This window comes from Ochotona princeps, chromosome 8 (assembly GCF_030435755.1).
Source record: "Ochotona princeps isolate mOchPri1 chromosome 8, mOchPri1.hap1, whole genome shotgun sequence".
NCBI classification, from domain to species: domain Eukaryota; kingdom Metazoa; phylum Chordata; class Mammalia; order Lagomorpha; family Ochotonidae; genus Ochotona; species Ochotona princeps.
This window is the reverse complement of record NC_080839.1, coordinates 61108436-61124752: the sequence shown is the minus strand read 5'-3', so window position 1 is coordinate 61124752 and position 16317 is coordinate 61108436. Positions and strand designations below refer to the sequence as shown.

Genomic DNA, 16317 nt, shown 5'->3' with positions numbered 1-16317 from the left:
TGACTACATCACTTAGCATGCCTTCTGTTATGTATATTAATAAAACCCAATAAAATGGAATTTTGTATGAGGGGAATATGTTGATTCATAGCAGAAAAGTACAATGCAGAGAGGTATCCACTGCAGTTGAATCCGGGCTGTTATTCCATTTTTCTGGTTCTGCCCTTATCCATGTGCTAGCTTCATTTCTGATTGCCTTCCTTTATGGAAGTAAAGTGGTTACAGTGACTGTAAGAGAATACATATTGCCCATATCATCCAAAGTGAAGAGAGAGGAATGAATCTTATCTTCCAGGCCAGACTTAAAAACTTCATTTTGGCCTCTGCTACCCCACCAGACCCAGGCAAAATCAAGGTAACCTGCCCCAAACTACCTGAAGTGTCCTAATAGCAGTGGTCATGCTCCTGGGAATTTCTGTTTTCTATTCTATGAGACTGCCAGTGAAAAGAATAACTGAAGAAGTAAGCCAAAGCTTTCTCAAAATCTCCTTTCAGGGTCATCAAGATGGATAAAGAGGGAAAAGACAAGGTAATGTGGATGTGCTGATTTTGGGTTTAGTACATTCCTACAGGAGAGCTTGGAGACATGCTCGCAGTAGAAACTTTACAGAAAATGGAGAGACACCGAGAAATGTGAATAGTGTAATTATGCAGGGGCTAGCAGGAACAACATGCTGGGGACTGGAGGAAATGGCACCCTGCTGGCTTCTGCCTGGCCCAGATGACTGCTACAGGTTTTGGGGGAACAAATAAAAGATGAGAGATCTCTGTGTGTGTGTATATGTGTGTCACTCAGCACTTAAGATAAAAAATTCTATCTTTTTAAGATTTATTTATTTTTATTGGAAAGGAAGAAATTATAGAGAGAAGGAAAAACAGAGAGAAAGATCTTCCACTTGATGATTCACTCCCCAAGTGGTCACCATAGAATAGAAAATAGAGAAGAATGGAAGTTTCAGAATTATATAACTTTGAACTAATGTCTGATGAAGCTCAGATTCAAACCCCAATCCCACTCCAGCCTTATCCCTATCCTCTGAACCCTGGTATCACTAACAACACACCCTTGAATTGGAAATTGGTAGAAAAGGACCTGTGAAGACCTGTGGAAATGAGCAGGTCTCACAGTCTGATCACACCACCTCACTGTAATGTCTTCTTCAGTGATTTGACCTTGATAATAAGGGTAGCTGGGAAGGTAGGCGGTGTCCTTAACCTAACTCCCTTACCTTGAATATTTCCACCTTTTAAATAAATAAATAAATGTTTTTAAACAAATGGATTTACACAGTTGACTCTGGCTCTTCAGCTGAGCACCTTATTGATATCTTTGCCTCTTTCTGTCCCTGAAAATCCTTTGGGACAATGTTTTAAGAACTGTGAAGTTTAATCATGACTGTAAGGGTGATTTTAGGTTTACTGTTGCCCCCCCAAAACACACTGGAATAAATGCCCGGGATTTAAAGTGTCTGCACAGAGGCTAGAAGAATGAAACAAAAGTCCACACATGGCTTGCTTTCCTGGGTATGTTTCCCTGAACACACCCGAAAATGTCAGGTTCATTTGAAGAAAAGGATGGAACAAAAATCACACGGGGACAGAATGAGAATAAAAGATAGCTCCTTGGCCTGAAAGAGAGAGAGAGAGAGAGAGAGAGAGAGAGAGAGAGAGAGAGAGAGAGAGAGAGAGAAATGAAGGAAGGAAATGGGGAAAACAAAACCAAGTATAACATCTTGACAAGGGGCCAGAATTATGGCACAGTAGGGTAAGGCTCTATCTGCAATGCCAGCTGCCCGTATAAGCAGGATTTGAGTCCTGGTTGTTCTACTTCTGATCCAGCTTCTTCCTGATATGTCTGAGAAACAGTCTGGCTCAGGCCCTGACATCCCCATGGGAGACCCAGATGGAATTCCTGGTTCCTGGCTTCAGCTTGAGCCATCTCTGACTATTGCTGCCAGGGGGGAGTAAAACAGCAGATTCAGCAGATGGAAATTCATTCTTTCTTTCTCTCTCTCTCCCTCTCTCTCTTTCTCCCTCTCTCTCTCTCTCTCTCTCTCTCCTGTTTTCTTTCCCTCTCTCTTTCAACCTTTTATTTTCAAAAAAGATCTTGACACGTACAGGAAATTTACCTGCCTAGGAAGGTGTTAGAGTGTGGGAGAAAAGCATCCTGTTTGGAACCAGGACACACAGCTCATGGCTAGCTTCCTGTAGTAATCCCTGGGATATTTAGGGAGCTCATCCATCCAGATCATCTTGCAACTTCTCCTGTGTGTAAATACAGAACGCTCTTATCCTGCTTGTTTCACAAAGCTGCTCTGAGAGTTCAGTGAAACAGACCAGAACAGCAAGGATGGGTTTTAGATCACCTTGTCTATCATTTTCATTTTCCTTTCTCTCCACAGAACATCACAATCACACGCATATACACTTTCACAACTTGGATAGCTGATTGGAGGAGGAGCACAGGCATCAACAAATTGTAGAGAGAGGAAAAGGTGTGTAAAACACACTCTCAGTCACTTCAAGGAATGGAATGCCTACCTATACTCATCCTATAATTGATGGTAAAGATAGTTTGGAACACTGGCAGGCAGAAAAACGGCCCCGAAGGACGTCTACATGTTAATTCCCTGAACGGGTGAACAGATGAAATTATATGGAAAAAGAACTAAGATAGTCGGAAGTTGCCAGCTGACTTTGAGATGAGTAACACAGGAGTAACTGAGTGAGTCCCATATACTCACAAGGGTCCTAGCAAGCAGAAAAGGGAGGCAGGAATGGGAAAACCAGAGAGATGACAGTGTGAGAAATGGTCTCATGTTGCTAGGTTTGAGTAAGTGAACTGGGACAGCCTTGAGAAGCTGAAAAGTCAAAAAAGGGATCCTCTCCAAAGACTAAAGCCTGCTGTGTGCCTTGATTTTTAGCTCAATGAGACCCATTTTGGACCTCAAACCTTCAGAACTAGATGACAGTACATTGGTGTTCTTTATACCACTGTGGGTCTTCCTTCCTTCCTTCCTTCCTTCCTTCCTTCCTTCTTTCCTTCCTTCCTTCTTTCTTTCCTTCCTTCCTTCCTTCCTTCCTTCCTTCCTTCCTTCCTTCCTTCCTAAATGCTTTTCCTCTCTTGAGTCTTCCTTGATGCTATCACATACAAATCAATTTTTGGCCAATTAAATCATAATCAGAATACAAGATATATTTAAATTGCTGATTGCTAGTAAAACATGTGGTCTAGTGATGTATTACAAATGACAGCATAATTCAGTGGTTCAGAACATGTTTGTTTTTTGTTGTGGGGTTGGGGACAGGTGTTTGATGCCACTTTGGAAACTCTCACATCAGAGAGCCTGGCTTCAATTGCTGGCTCTGCTTCCAAAGCCAGCTTCCTGCTACTTACTGCATCCCTGAGATGCAGCAGGCAGTGACTCAAGCACCTGGATCCCTGTCACCCACGTGGGAGATTCAGATTGAGTTCTGGTCTCCTTGTTTCAGCCTGGCTCTTTCCTTGTTGAGCCCAGCATTTGGGGAGTGAACCAGCTAATGGAAGACCTCTGCCTTTCAAGTAAAAACTCAAAGAGAAAAAGATGCATTTGTTGAGCTCATGGGTTCTATGTGTCAGGAATTCAGAGCAAGGCAGAGACTGTTTGCTTTTGTTTATGATAACAAGACCCTCAGTTCATAGGGAAGAAGGCAAGGGAGCTATGTTAATACGAAAAGGATTAGAATCCCCTAAAGGCTCCTACATTCATATCCAGATGCTGATAGTATCTATAATCTGGGACCTTAACAGGTACCACAGCTTGGGACTTTCTTATAGCAACTTCTATAGAATTTCAGATAAGGATATTTCAAAATGTTCATGGGAAATAGAATTAAAAGATACTTTTGGTGCAAAGAAATTTTGAAATCCATTCATGGTGGTTTTTTTCACAATACTCATTTTCCTCAAAGTTTTTCAAGATTCCTGGTAGTGTTGAAATCACAGAATGTAGATTTTCTAGACCATTTCCTTCATTAAATAATGTTCATTTAAGTTTCACCCATGTCATTTTATGCCTTTACTGTATATTCTGTTCTTACCACAGAGTAACATTTCATTGTAGGGTTGTGCCACAATTTGTTTATCCAATTACCCATTGAAAGACAGCTGGCTGCTTCAAGTTTTTGACAAGTATGAAATATATTCTATAAACATTTATGTACAGATTTTCATGTAGACATAGTTTTCAATTTGAGTAAATACTTAGGAGGTGCAACTGCTAAATCATATAGCAAGACTGCATTTCACTTTCTAAGAACCTAAACTGTTTCAAAGTTCTTAAAATAGGTGAAATACTTTCCCACTAGAGATTAGTGAGCATTGCCAACATTTTAAACATTAGGTTTTCCTATTAAATTTTAATTGTCCTTTGCATATTTTGGCTCCAAGTCATTTATTTGATATATGCGTTGGAAGTATTTTCTTAGTTTTCCCAGCCTTTCTGACCCTCTGGTGGAATCTAAGCCAAGGCTGAACTCTGCCCCATTTAGGAGTATGGCTTGAAGTAGCTGTCATCTGCATAAGCAATTTTCATGAAGTGGGCTGCAACCTTCTTCCTCTGTCTGGCAGTCTCTTCTGTCTTAAGTTTCTGTGTGCTGGAAAGAACTTCTTCCCCCACCCAAATTGTCCATAGTCTCTACCCATTTTGAGTTCTAAGAAATAGATGGTTTTTTTACTGGCATTCCATCAGTCTTGGGTGTCCCCTATCCATGAAAGAGATGTGCTTCTGTGTTGTTTTTAGAAATAAAAATCAGAAAGCATTGAAGCTTTCCTTTGTAAGTACAAGCTTTCTTTGTATTCCTTGAGAATTTTAAAGAAATTACTGTCAGTGTAATCTAAAAAGTCTACAGGGTTTTCCTCCTTCACCAAGCTACCCTGTAGCTGCACAGAGGTTTAAAGTATCCTTCTATATTCTTTCAGGCTCCAGTTTCATCACCATCCACAGTTTTTTTCCAAATCAGTTGTGACTTGTGAGAGTTCATACTCATTTCTGCCCACCAGTGCTCCCAAAGGGAATTGGCCATTGCCTCCAAACCAATCGATCCCACTGCTACTGCATAAATCAGTGCTTAGATCAAATATGTTTTACGAGGGGATTCTTACTTCTGCCTAGGGTCCCCACGTGCAGAAAGTGTGAATTTTGTTGTGCGACAAAGAATATAAACAGTTCACATTATTTTTATCTCCTGAAATAAAATGTAATCTTTTTTAAGCCACTATCCCACTGAGTTACTGATAAATTTAATTTTAGTCTCTGTGAAGGTATCCTTTCCACTTTCCAGGTCGGTGAAGTTCCCAAGATTCTCTGGTTGTATAGCATTGGCCAAGCCAATGAAAACCCACAAAGGTGAGAACTGACTCCATCCTGAACTCACAGCCATGGCTGTGTTCAGAACTCCAGATCCAGCCTCTTAAATGTCCCAGATAGTCATTCTCTGCTAAGATCCAGCAGCAGCAAAAAGGTATGAGTGCCTCTCACCCAACAAACTGGAACATTTCCTCCCTTCCTGGTCTGTGGAAAGAACACCATTTTCCTTTTATGGCAGTTTCAGCATCTTGAGTCTCTTGGATGTTAAGAACTTTGTTCTACCTTAGTTTCTTTCCCTGTATCCCAGAACATTCCCCTTTGGAGTACAGACTTATCCATGGAAGCCAATGATCTCAGTGCCTGGGAACCACTTCTTCCTACAGAAGCTTCTGAAGCAAGGTTATAAGAATATCTAACTATATGGCACTACTGAGAAAAACCAATTGCTGTGTCATTATGTCATGCTGTCCCAATTAAAATTACTACAGTTCTGAATAGGACCTCTTTTATAAGAGTCCTTATCAACCTAGTTCCCAAGGTGCATTTGGGGAGGCCCTCTGGCTACCTATAATCTGAATCATCACACCTTCTTCTGCCTACCAGCAAGTTGCCTTCAGTTGACCTCTGATTAGAGGTAGTTTTGTTTGGGATGCTTTTTCCTACTGGACTGAGTTTCTCTGAAGACATGCCTGAGTCTTTCTACATTAGTCAGGTCTCAGGAGAAAACAGGTGACAAATGAAAACTAGACAATGTGAAGAGAGTTTATAAAGGAAAATTGTGACAAAACTGTAGGAGGCACATAGAGAACCTCAAAGGAGAGTATGGAAATCATGAGGTGGAAGAGAACAAAGAGATCTGAGAGGGTCAGGGTAACAGATCAAAAGGACGTAGTGTGGTAGAGTAAGGCACCAAGCCAAGACAGGCATGAGAAAGAGCTGTGCAAGGCCTGGATCCTAGCCTCAGTCTCCACCCTCCAACTGGACATTGCATTGGCTAAACTCAACCATGAAGTAGAGTATGTAGGTGCTATGAATGTCAACATTCTACTTACCCCCAGTGAAAAAAACAGCATGCCCTCTATAGGCTCTAAACCAAGTCTGAGTTCTCCACCTCATCTGCATCAATTCTTGTCTATGACATCTTGAAGCTTACACTCCAGGGATAGAGAACGAAGCCCAAGCTCCAACTTCTTTCCCCTGTTCTTGCCTTTTCCCCTTAGCTGTACTGAATTCCAACCCCTACAAGGTGGTTCTTGCACAATTTATCACTTGAATACAGAATGTTTTGCAATTTGAAAGAGTTATTTTACTCCTCAAACTGGATTGCAAACATGATGAAGGTAAAAATCCACGTGATGAATTTTATATTTATTTTAGCTCCAATTATAGTCTTATCTACAGTGTGTGCTTGATACTCATCCAATGAATGATCCATTGAAAGAACAGCTATGGTCCATGCATACGGTCTCCAAGAATGGGTAGAAGTACCTTTTGAATGACAGTCAGACCCTGTTCCTATAGAGGCTGTTTTGGAAAGAACAGTCTATAATCATGCAACTTTCTCCTTATTCCTAGTAACTAAAGCCCTCTGAGTCTTCCATATATGCCCCCAGCAATGGACAGCCAAGGTAGAACGTGAAATCATTCAAACAATTCATCATTTAATTTTAACGTAATCATTATTGGGGCTTTCCAGGTTCCAGGAACTGAGCTGCATAATTCGTATTCAGCAGTAAATAAGATAGAAGACATATAAACTTACAAATCAGGAGCCCACTGTGTAGAACAGGCTGTTCATTCACCACTTGCAATTCCATATCAGAGTGTTGGTCTGAGTCCCAGCTCTTCTGCTTCCAATTCTGTTTCCTGCAGGAGAAGGCAGAAGATTATGTCCCAAGTACTTAGGGTCCTACCACTCAGGGAGGATACCAGAACGGAAGTCTAAGTTTCTGGTTTTGGTCTGGCCCATCCTGGCTGTTGCAGCCATTTAAGTGTACTAGCTGATGAAAGATCCCTCTGTATCTCCCTCCCTTTGACCCCTCTCTACTTCAAATAAAGAAATAAGTCTTTAAAAAAAAGCCATTAATTAATACAAAGGTAAGAAGTGTGATAAGCACAGTAAATTTGAAAGAAGGAGTGACAAAACTGAGCCTAGCAGAGACATGGCCAAGGGAGCAATGTCCTGCCCGAACCTCCTAGCTGGCTCCAGATGTGACTGCAGACAGTTCCCATCAGTAGGGACAGCTTCCTGGGCTGGCTACACTTTGGGCATTTTCTGGCTTCTGGTCCTCTCTGTGGGATGTCCGAAGTTTTAGGGAGTCAGTGCTAAAGAAACAATCATATCTACTGAGGGTCGGGAGTCAGTGTGTAAACACAGACAACACAGCTGCCTTTTCCTTCAGGGATAATTCCAATCTGTATTGTACAAAGCTTCTGTGACAGCAGTCATTTGCTCATTAGCCCACACTTGGTTGGCTCCTCTCCCCTCCCAGCATCGCTTCCTCACTCACGTACATGCAGTTCCTGGAACTGCCCTCTACATAAATAACTAGTATCTATATTCTTTATCTCAGGGCTTTTTTTGGAGAAATCAATTTAGATATGAAAAAACCAACTTACATTAAGGTCAATATGCCTTCACACTGTACTCCTTCCAAACTCAGGGTTCTATGACAGGCAAACATCCACAGAGAAAGTCTTGGACTTCTAGACAAGAAGATCCAACAATGGATGGCTCTGCTATATCAAGGGGAGCTGGAGAAGCCAGCTTAGTCCTGGAAGGTGAGTCAGCAGGGGAAGGGGGCATGCACAGAGAAGGAAGACAGGGTGTGACTGAATGAGGGCAGCTACAGGGAAGAGGGGAACCATCTCCCCATTCTCTGCCTTAGGACAGTCTGACAGAAAAAGGTACAGTGTAGTTTCCTGACAGTCTTGCTTAGAATTCACGTTTAATATCTCCTCTACTCCCAATGCTGAAATTCAGACAATGTCTGGTATACCCACTGCTAAGGGAACGACTTCTATGATGGCCAAAACCCCCTTATTCACTGGGGAATCCCCATAGGGAAGAACAGAGGAGGGGTGCTCAACAACATTTAACAGTTTGTGAGCTGAACTTGGGAATGGCTTCTTCCCATCTGCCGGTGCTTCCTCCTTATGCAGGAAGCTGCATTCACATCCCACGCCAGTCTCTCCTTATGCTTCCTTCACTGTATCCTGGTGCCCCATGAGATAGCTGAATTTTGAAGAATTTGGGCAGGGATGGTCCAGTCCCTTCCTTTCCTCTCCCTGCACAGCCAGCTGCCCATAAGGTGTATCCTTATGGCATCAGCACTTTTACCACAAGGCAGGCACAGCTCCATAATTCCAAGTTCAACCTTTGCCCAAGATCCTAGTCATTCTTCAATATCTATTATTAACAACAGTAACATTTGGTCCCCACCAACTCTTCTATGTCTTAAATTTCAATTGGTCAATCTCCAACACTATGGGAAAATTCCCAATTGACAGTGTGGTAGTGATATTTGCAAGAAAGGAGGCCTGAGTTCTTGTTTTTCTTCCATTCACTAGTGCATAAACTTGAGATTTTAGATCACTTTTCTGGGACTAGACATCTTTTTTGTTGCAAATATTAAGTGAGGTAGATTCCAAGGTCCCTAGTGGAATTCCTAGCATCCAAGATGTTCAGAGGCTCCTGTCCGCAGGAAACTTCCCTGTCCCTTCTGGTTTTGGTCATATACTCCTCCTTCTGTGTACAGACCAGATCCTGTTCTGTTCCTCTTAACAGTACCTGTTCCGTGATATACACTGAGTCCTCACCCAGTCAGCTAGCACCAGGTGTAGCTCCTTGCTGCATCCCTGAGTAGACTCCTGATGGCCTTGTTTAGCTATCCCTGATGGAATATGTCATACCAGGAGCTTAATAAATACAGGGTGCATTCAAATATGTGATGTACTCCAGAGGCCAGAGGCTCCGCACACACACACACAGCAGTGTCTGCTCTCCTGTGCAATGGCAGAAGGAAACTCCAGAGTGGTCCGTCCTATCACGGCCATCCTGTCACATGCCCCCAGGAATCTGGAAAGTAGGTCAAATGGTGGAAACCAAGGCCTGGATATGGCACCTGTTTTTGAGAAGGAAAACACCTTACTCCATTATTTTTGTAGATCGATTTTCTGCTGCTGGGGAAACAGCAAGCCTTCTTTAAGGGAGAAGTGACCACCTCTCCCATCGCCTTATCTGTATTTATGGGCATCTGGATAGGAGCCATGTGTGTGCTCAGATTATCAGTGAGGCTATTAGCCATTTGGAAGGCACAACAAACACCTCTTCATCTCCATCTGCACAGATCCATGCTGCCGTCAGTCCCTTCCATATCCCTACCTGCTATCATGAGACTTCTCCTCTCTGGGTTTGGTGGAAATGAACAAATCAAGCCAGACTATGCTTCATGCGGCTCTGTGACCTTGCATTCCTCCAAGTGACCTTTCTCATGTTGCTCTTTGCATGGGCAACTCCAGCCATTACATTAGCAACACACAATTACACCCTCAAGGTAGATTCAAGTTCAGGCTCTACCAGGACATAAATACCTTAATAAGGTGACAACCATGCAACTGAGCAGTGTAAATCAGGGATTTGACAGCTGTCACAGACAGGGTGGCAGGTGTCCCAGTACAAAGAAAAAAACAAAGGAGAGAGAAAGGGAGGATGTGAGGTGGGAGGAAGAAGGAATAGGAGAGGAGGAAAAGAAAAGAAAAAGGAAGGAAGGGAGGGAGAGGGGAAGAGGATCTTGTTATAACAATGCCAGGATGGCTCGCAGCACACTGTTTTTGTAAGTAAGGTAATATGCTTTCATCCAAGACTTGCACAATCATCCCTACTGCCTTGATTCCTCAGCTAATTAAAACCTTGCCAAGAAGCATGATAGGAAACAGCCCAGAATAGGCCATGGAAAGTTTCCCACTGGCACACATTTGGCATGGGTCAGGGGCAGACCAGGCTGAATCAGTTCATGTCATCCACTGGCAAATCCGAACACCAGAACAGAGTGTGGGTTGAGCCGGGTTTGGTTGTGACAAAAACAGTACACATTATGGAATGCCAGGGTGAGGTTTCCTGTACTGGATTTGACTGCAGCACCCAACCAGCACACGTGAGATCCAGGAAGGGAGGAGCAGATCTGGCAGGGGGATTAAGGGGCTGGTCCCCTCGCCGGACAGCTACTCCCACTGGAGCGCGTGGGCTGGGATGGGAACAGACCAGACTAAGCAGGGCTACAACACCTATGTGCCGCATGTGGACTAGATCAGGGAAAAGCCAGGCTGGGCTGACTATTCCTGCGGGTGCAAGCATAAATTAGAGTGGGTGAGGGATGTTTGGGCTTAGTCGCAGCATCAGCTGGCAGAAGCTGGCACTGGGGACTAATTCTGTCAAGTCAAATCACAGAACCACCTAAAGAGTGCATAAACCGGGACTGAGAGAGACCTGGGTGGGAAAAAGTGGGTTCCCCCTTCTTGGGTCACTAGTCCCGCGGGAGGGCATGAAAACTAGGACGGGGCCTGGGGTGGCTAGACAGAGAGACACTCAACAACTTCCGTGAGGGTTGGATGGTTGAGTTGGTTAGATGGAACTAAGCTTTAATACCCAGTGACAAGTACAAGAGCCAAATGGGATGGGGGACAGACTGGTCTACTGCTACACATACTTGTTTCGTCCGGCAAGGCCTGTAACGTGGACACGGCGAAGGATCTGGGGATGAGACACCGACACGGAGACCAGAGATGGTGGAAATGTCTCTCCCTGGCCTCTCTCCAGGCCTGCTTTTATTGCCTCCACTCTTGACCTCTCACCTAGTTCTTGTTTACGCTTTAGCCCACACTCTCAATATTGGATACAGCTGAGTTCCATTAGACCAGGTGCTTTCAGCCCCAAGCCCATTACCTGTAGTGCTCAGTTTGGCGAGTGCTAACCAACTCCTTAGCCCACAACACATACTGGCAAACCAGGGTAGGGGGCGGGCCTGATGGGGGTTATTGTGGGTCACCCCGACTAGGCTGCAGCTCACACTGGTTGATGTAAGGGCCGAGTATGTGCTGGGCAGAACCAGACTGGACTGCAACACCCATTGGTTCCAGTGCAACTCGGGACTGAAAACAGAACCAACCCAGCAATTGCAACCACCAGCTGATCGGGGTGATGGAATGTGTCGGGCCCTGTGCTTGCTAGAACATACAAGAATCTGGTCTGGGAATACCTGAAAGTTTCTTTGGAGATCTCCCCAATCGAACTACTAGACTCAGAACTCTAACTAAGAAAAGACAGAGGACAGAACAGGTCAATCATTCATCTCAGCTATATGTTGGCAGCAAAATATGGGGCAAACGGAGACTTTATGATGGACCATATCAATCAGTGGACGACCTCATCGAGCGAAACTGGCAGCAATTCATAACTGGAGAACTATTAAAACCACTTGACCAAATATCTCAGAGCATGCCCCACATCCGGGACTTGGGGTGGGCAGGAAACCGGGTGGGGCTTCTCCCTCAATATCCTCCTTTACCTCAGATACATAATGGAAACAATATGGACATAATAGTATTACCCACTTCCCCATACCCCCTCAACCTTTTTTTTTAACCGTAATTAACTATGTAAAGATTGTCAACAACAATACAATAAAATAAACTAAAAAAAACCTTGCCAGCATGTCCAGGGTTCAGCATCCATGCGGGCAAACACTCCCCAGCAGACATGCACACACCTGCTCTAGGTTCTCCCTACTTCTACTGTATCCAAATGCCACTGGCTCATGGAGTGCCATGGCAGGGGGTGGGGAGTGGGGTGCAGCAAAAATATCTGCTGCAGAGTCCCAGCTTCTGCCAGGTTTCTGAGGGAATCCAGAGGCAGAGCAGATGGGGGCCAATATCCAAGCTCCAACATCAGTCAAGAAAGAGAACTCCATGGCTAGTGCCTGGCTATGAGGAGACAGAAGGGCTTTCTCATGCTTGAACCTGATCGTTGAAATTCTGACAGTATTTTATTCAAGCCTGCACTGACTGCAATACAGAGGGAGCTGCTGAAGCAGGGGCCTGACTCAATAGCTAAGATGACCACATACCATACTAATGTCCCCTGTTCAAATCTGTGCTCTGCTTCCAGTCCAGCTTCCTGCTAATGCACAACTTGGGAGGCAGTAGGTATGGCTCAACCATGTGGACCCCTGCCACCCACATAGTAGATAATGAGTGAAATTTCAGGGCTCCTTGTTTCAGCATGGCCTTGTCCCTGGCTGTTATGGATATTTGGGGAATAAGCCAGAGGATGGGTTCTCAGTTCTCATTCTCTCTCTCTCTCTCTCTCTCTCTCTCTCTCTCTCTCTCTCTCTCTCAATGCAAGAAGAGAATCTAACTCCTTTGTTCCTCCAGCCACCTTTTGGGTTTTTTTGGTTTCAGTTTCCGATGCCTATTAATTGACTTGCTTGTCTCTCTTACTCCATTTCACTATCTGGGCCTTTTCTGTCTAAATAAAAACCCCCTCTCATCTCTTCTTCATTTTTCTTTTCCCTAGCCACTTTTCTTCCTAATCTGTTATAAACTGTTTATAAACCCATGAATGCATATATTTACATCATGTCATGCATGTCCTAAATATGATCCATTTTAAAATGGAAACTGGCTTTGTATTGCTTCTCTCTCTTGCTCTTCTACACTTGGCTGAGTTCTCAGAACCTGCATTTTATGCTTTTCTACCTCATGCATACATCACTCATCATACTTAGTTCACAGCATTTTAACACTCTGCTTCTCTCCTGCTGCTTTGCAAGCTCCCCGAGTAGTGGGGGTAGCTTGTGTCTCATTCATCCAAACTCTACACAGGGCCTGATTCAGGAGGCACCCCATAACTGAAGCTGTGAAGCTGAAGGGATGTAAACTAAAGGAGTGACCTCAGCCACAACTAGTTGTACAAGTGTGCAGACCCTCAGCTGGACTCAACAAATACAACAAAAGAGAAGGAAACCATTCACTGGGCAGTCTAAGGAAGCTTTAGGCCCAGCTGAACCAGCAAAGGGACCTGGGCCAAACTCACTTGCTTCTCCCAGAACCAATCCCCACAGCTCTGATTACAAGGCCTGGATTGGGAAGCTGAAGTCAGCTTCACATAGCTGTCACTCAGGCATGAAAGGAAAGGAAATAAAGGAATGGAAGCTCTCTTACCAGGAGAGGGTAGATGCAGGCAAAAACCACGGTGGTTTGCTACAGGGTCTCTTAAGTTTCCTACATCATTTCTTTTTTTAAAGATTTATTTGTTTTTATTGCAAAGTTAGCTATACAGAGAGGAAGAGGGACAGATCTTCTGTCCTCCAATTTATTCCCCAAGTGACTGCAACAGCTGGAGCTGCGCTAATCTGAAGCCAGGAGCTAAAAACTTCTTCCGGGTCTCCCACGTGGGTGCAGGGTCCCGAGGCTTTGGGCCATCTTTGACTGTTTTCCCAGGCCACAAGCAGCGAGCTGGATGAGAAGTGGGGCCACCAGGATTAGAACTGGTGCCTATATGGGATCACTGGTGTGTGCAAGGCGAGGATTTTAGCCACTAAGCTACCACACTGGGCCCATGTTTCCTACATCTTCACTAGCTTTCTGTGAGTCCTTCTAATGAGCTTGTCAGTTCTTCAGGACAGAGCTGGTCCTTCTTCCCTCATTGCCCACTCATGTCTACAAGCTGTCTGTGCACATGGCCCCCACTGCAAGCTACTGACCTACCAGTCAGTGGATTATTGCAGGCAGCGCTAGCGATATAGGGCCAAGTCTCTCAGCACCTGTGCAAGGCAAGAATCACAGGTGGAGCAGGTGGAAGCTCTGGCTGTGAAATGTTGCTTTGAACCACTCTAGTGTTATTTTGGATTAGTGTCCTTCAGGTTTGCCAGATTTGAGACATAAATCAAACATTTCTTGGCAATAGGCAGAAAGTAGAAAAACGATTTTTTTGTGTGGATAATCATCCATTGGAACAAAAGATTTTCAATCCAATAACTATATTAATAATTCCTTACACTTTTATCATTTTTCACACCTATTTCATTATGCTTACTTTGGAATTTACAAAGTCTTCTCATGTGTTATGCCCCTTTGCTTTAAGTCTACACCTGTACAAGGTGGGATCTGTTCTCCCATTTTATAGATGAGGCCCAGGGGATCACATGGGTTAAGTGACTTACCTATAGGAAGGGTCACTCTGCTCCTTCACCTCTTTCCTAACTAGCAACATTAAAACAAAGAAAGAGCCTCATTTGAGGTCTTTTTCACATCACCCCACCCTTTCCTAAACATGGTATTTTGTGTGCATTCTGCAAAATGGCTTTTACCCCCATTTCTTCCAGATCAAGAGTTGACGACTGTGAGCGAACCAGCGAGAGGAGCCAGAGACGGGAGGAACCACATGACCAGACCCTCTGTTTTTGCACTTAGCTTTCCCTGAGAGATCCAGGCAAACACCAAGTTCTGGCAATTTCTAATCATGAATCGAATGCACAGCGTGATTTTCCCAGCAAGTTTCCTCCTAGAGTGCTGTCTCCAAACAAGTCTGTTCTTTCATTTTAATTTAAATTGTCAGCCTCCATGCCTGAAGATAACTGCCTATTTGTACAAACCAAATTTCTGACCTTTTCAAATTTTCATCAGTCTTGCAGATGATGGGTCCCACTTCATGGCTATGCCTGACCTTCATGAGTTCTTCTGGTGTCAGCTGACAGCTCTTTTCCTTGACTCACTTAAGCTCCCTTTTACATGTCAAGTGCCTCACCTGAAGATTTGTTTAACCTCATGGAGAATTTGATGTGAGTTCTCTGTTTTGAATAAACGCCAATCATTGCCACCCATTATGCAATCAAGCACTTCCCCTTACTGTAGCTATAGAAGTGGGCTAACCCACTGTGACCTTGGACATGCTTTGGCTATAGGATCACCTCCTTGCTGTGAGGCTCTGCCATGATTATTCCCAAGTTATGAGGAAGGAAGTCATTCCTCTTACCTCATATCATGTGTTATGCACTTTTTATATCAGAGAATAGTAGGGCTGGAAAGAGCCTATCATAGTTTAATCTTTCCTATTTTTATATAAAGAAAGTAAGATCCTCTTGAAGTGTCTTGTGGGAAATTTGACTGAAGGACAAAAATAAGATTTTCAGAGTAGGCTTTAAACTAGTGGTTAAGATGGTGGCTGTGCAAGGATGTGCCCTGCACTGCTCAGCGTCCTGTTCGCTTGCCCTGGAGGCTAGTGGGCCCCGGGTGCCTGCAGACCCCTCTGCCCTGGCCCACTGAGCTGATGAGCCCACCTGCCTACCAGCTGGGACTGCCGTCTGATGCATGTGTTTCTGGTCCAAATAAAGGTAGCTGCGGCCCCCTGCCTGGTTTGTTCTGGGATATTTGTTCAATGATGCCAGTTAAAAAGGTAACTCAAAACACATGAAAATAAATTATTGCTTTCCAAAGCTGAGTTTACAAGAGTCAAGGTGTGTGGCCTGCTCAGTTCAGGTGGATGGCAGGGGAGAAGACACGGATTGTGAACACATGTCTACAGGGCCACTAGCTCCCCAGACCTGGTCCAGTCACTCTAATGGGACAGAGGAGGGTTTTTTTGTTTGTTTGTTTAGGGTACTTTTTTCTTTTTACCTTTGTCCTACAAAAGGGAAATCTTCAGTTCATTTCTGAAAAACAAATTGGTCGATAAATTTAAAAAAAAAAAGATGGTGGCTGTGACACCCATGTTCCATATCAGGTACCTGGGTTTGAGTTCCAGCTGCAGCTCTGGATTCCAGCTTTCTGCTAATGCAGACCCTGGGAGGCAGCACGTGGCACAGGTAATAGGGTTCCTGCCACTGATGTGGAACCCCTGGATTGAGTTCCCAGCTTCAACCTGGCACAGCTTCACATCTCTGTGGATATTGGGAACGTGCACTAGCACACG

At 44.2% G+C, this 16317-nt stretch overlaps 1 protein-coding gene across 1 annotated transcript in view; it reads right to left on the bottom strand.

The window, feature by feature from the left end:
* ALK (ALK receptor tyrosine kinase) overlaps positions 1-16317 on the bottom strand; it is an 878396-nt gene that overhangs the window by 759647 nt on the left and 102432 nt on the right. Inside the window, exon 2 of the mRNA XM_058667362.1 lies at positions 7111-7214. Within this exon, the coding sequence (XP_058523345.1) occupies positions 7111-7214 (104 nt within the window). The remainder of the gene's footprint in view (positions 1-7110; positions 7215-16317) is intronic.